The sequence below is a fragment of the Anopheles coluzzii genome, chromosome 2, assembly GCF_943734685.1.
Source record: "Anopheles coluzzii chromosome 2, AcolN3, whole genome shotgun sequence".
NCBI classification, from domain to species: domain Eukaryota; kingdom Metazoa; phylum Arthropoda; class Insecta; order Diptera; family Culicidae; genus Anopheles; species Anopheles coluzzii.
This window is the reverse complement of record NC_064670.1, coordinates 49,409,351-49,412,590: the sequence shown is the minus strand read 5'-3', so window position 1 is coordinate 49,412,590 and position 3,240 is coordinate 49,409,351. Positions and strand designations below refer to the sequence as shown.

The 3,240-nt window shown below is 52.5% G+C and overlaps 1 protein-coding gene across 1 annotated transcript; it reads right to left on the bottom strand.

Moving 5' to 3' along the window:
- Positions 1–1,047: 1,047 nt before the first annotated feature.
- On the bottom strand, positions 1,048–2,993 carry LOC120952966 (uncharacterized). The gene is made up of 2 exons (XM_040372576.2): positions 2,358–2,993; positions 1,048–2,278 (listed from the first exon to the last, which is right to left on the bottom strand). The coding sequence occupies exons 1-2, from the start codon at positions 2,805–2,807 to the stop codon at positions 1,880–1,882; spliced, it is 849 nt and encodes a 282-aa protein (XP_040228510.2). The 5' UTR covers positions 2,808–2,993; the 3' UTR covers positions 1,048–1,879.
- Between the last annotated feature and the right edge of the window lie 247 nt (positions 2,994–3,240).

Sequence of the window (3,240 nt, the reverse complement as noted above, 5' to 3'; positions counted from 1 at the left end):
CTTTAATGCGAGGGCTCTGGGGCGGTGAACTTGTATGGCGTGCGAGCCCTCGCGCGCCCTCGCAAATCCCTGTCAATTGCATGGCGGGCAATGTATTCTGTGATTTCAAGGAAAGCGCTAAATTGATTGAATGGTCTTTCATATTAAATTTATTAGTGTTTAAATACACCATCAATGGTGAAATGTAGTTGGAAAGGGTAACATAATTACGATGAAAATGTGCGCCTATTTAGTGCTTGATGCTAACATGCTAATGTGGAAGATAGTAGTATTCCATGCTAGTCCAACCGTGCAATATTAATCGTTGGATCTGTGGTATGCTGCACTGGTTATTATTTTGTACTGCCCATACCGGACATTCTGTAAGTACTGAGTGAAGATGATCCAGTTCCGCTTCGATCGTTGCGGGAAAACAGCTCCGCTCGCTGGGTCGCAGATGAAGAAAGTGGAAATCTGGTAGAGAAATCAGTGAAATGCATTCTCCCCAAACGAGATGTCCTCGAGTCGATCAGCTGTGAGGGAACGAGTGGTACCATTCCGGAAACGGTGTATTTATTTCATGGACACCAACTGGGCCCGTTCTTTCATGAGCTAGACCAGGTTTGGTTTTTGTCCGCAGCAACTTTCGCAACCGGCAGCAGGAAACCGGGTTCTGCGCAGCGGTGAGCTAGATTTTCCGCGACTTTTAGTTTCGATGTCCGGCCCCAGTTGGGCGGTTTGAAACTCGTTTATGTATGTGAATTTGCCGTTAGACCTGTACTAGGTACTATTTTTTTACTCGTGCCAAACTCGTAATTGAATTTCCACGGGAATTGGACCAGTTCAGTAAATAAGCTGCTAAATAACGGCAAAGGTCTGCTCCAATATTGGAGTGAAAGTCATTCCTGGTAGATTCCGATGCATTTGCGTTGTATTTCAATTAGTTGTTTCGCAGGAAATGTGTGTTAAGCGGATATTTCGGATGCATGGCAGTAGCCGTTCCTTGTGCTGTGTATCATTGGAGCCTAAAGGATCTGGCATTTAGAGATCATACAAAACACAAGCGAGTACTTCTTCATTTAAGTTTTATTTGACTGCATTTTTTACACAAAAATAGGACGTATCGTACAAAAAATAACGAACACGAAATCATAACTCGTACAAAACAAAACAAAAAAACTAAAACACATAAATTATCAGTTCTGTTGAGGGAGCAGTACAATAAATTAAATTAAGTTAAATAAATAAACTGCTGTGCGGTGGGCCGCGCTCCGGCAAAAACGGGAGCCGCCTCGACCGCTAAGAGCTAAAGCTGGTGTGCCCATCGATATGTTCCGATCGGGGAACGGTGGGCCCCCTGTCTGGTTATTGGGGGATTACGAGATGTGTGAGAGAGATTGGGGAATGATTGTGTGAGTGAGGGTTCAGCAGGAACCATTTTTTGGCTGTGTGTAATGTTCGCTTCGCGGTTTTTGTAGACGACGTTTTGCATGCAAATTCCATATGACGCGGCGTGATAGAACGATGCCCTACCGGCGGGGTATCAGTTCGTCAGTCGGTATTGAGTGCGAGTTCGGTGCTTGCTGCGCTGGGGCCGTTGCGGGTGGAAGAGCGGGTTTGAAAGCGGGTCGAATGGAACAGGGCTGGTTCCTTCTGCATTACACCGATCCGAGCGCCGATCCACTGAGGGTGAGATTAATGGGGTGATTTGGCTGAGGATGTTCGTGGGCGCTGTCGAGATGCCGAAGGACCCAGGTTGCACTTGCTTCTAACCGTTTGTTTCTAACCGGACTCCCACCAGTGGCACCGGCTGACAACGAGCAGCCCGCGACTGGTTGTTTTGGTGGGTTTTTGGTGATATGGGAGTTGGCTGGGATGGGGGGATCAAGGTATACTGCGCTTACTGGGCGTAGTGTCCGTAGCCATTGTAGGCAAGACCCTGGCCAGATCCGATACGTCCCCAGCCGCCACCGTGTCCACCGGAGACGACCACCTCATGGGCCGATTCGTGGTGTCCGCTGCCGCTCGAGATCAGCTTCTTGATACCAATGATCGAGGCGAGGGCGAGGGCGAGCTTGGACACGATCAGAGCCTTACCGGCGAGCAGGGCGAGGGCACCGAAGGCGAGCGGGACGAGAGTGCTGCCGAGCAGGAGCGGGATCATGATCCAGTGGCCGTTCTTCTTGTCCTTGTCCTTGCCGCCTCCGAAGCCACCGCCTCCGGCACCTCCGAAGCCACCGCCTCCTCCGCGGACCTCATCCATGGAGCGCTTGATTTCCTCGCTGGACGGGAACTTGACCTGGTGGGAAGGGAAACAAAATGTTATTGGAGCGGGCCGATCGAAAAGGTGTGAGAGTAAAGCGGTTCGGCCAACTCACCTGCAGCGTGTGAGACTGGAAGAAGGACAGAACCTTGTCGAAGAGCATCGAGTTGAGCGAGCGTTCCTTCTCGTCGAGCGAACGGGGCAGCTCAGCCTCGAGCTGGGCCTCGGTCTTGAGCGGGGTAGCGTCAGCGGCCGATTCCTGATCGCGCACGAATCGCACGCCCTCGCTCAGCTTGAAGTCCTTGGTCGAGCGCGCCACGCGGTCCAGGATGGTGAACAGCTTCATCTTCAGGCAGGTGGAGACATCGGCGCTGGCACAGTCCTGGTACGTCTTGTACAGGTACTTGATCTCGCCCAGGTAGGAGCCGGCACGGGGCGTCTGCTGCTGCGGTCCGTTGCTGTCATCGATCGAGTTCGAGCTGACCGGCAGCGTGGCGGAGGCACTGTGGGCGACGGACACTGTCGCTAAACACCCGATCACCAGTAAACACTTGAACAGCTGCATCGTTGCAGGGTTTGGCAGAATGAGGCCGGGTTGGGTTGCGTTGCGCTAGAGCGTTTCTTAGTAAATCTGTTTCACGAAGAAAACAGATCACAATTGCACGAGGCCGAACTCACACTCTGCACACTCGCTCGCTGTTTGCGATGGCTATAGAACTGAAGACGAATGGACTCAAACTGTGCCTTCCAGTGGGCCGCCGGCATCAATATATACTCCGAGCGCAGTTGGACCCGTTGCACGCAAACCGGCCCTACCATCCTGTTCGCGCACCGTGCGCGATAGATGCACTTGCATTTCCCGCGGCTCACCCTTTTCCCGCCCGTCAAACCACCCCTGTCCGCCCGTCCGCCCGGAGCCAGTCTTGCTTCGCTCGGTATTGTGCTATCGTTCGCTGCACACACATGCGGCAGTGTTGGCCGATCGCCGGCATACCGAG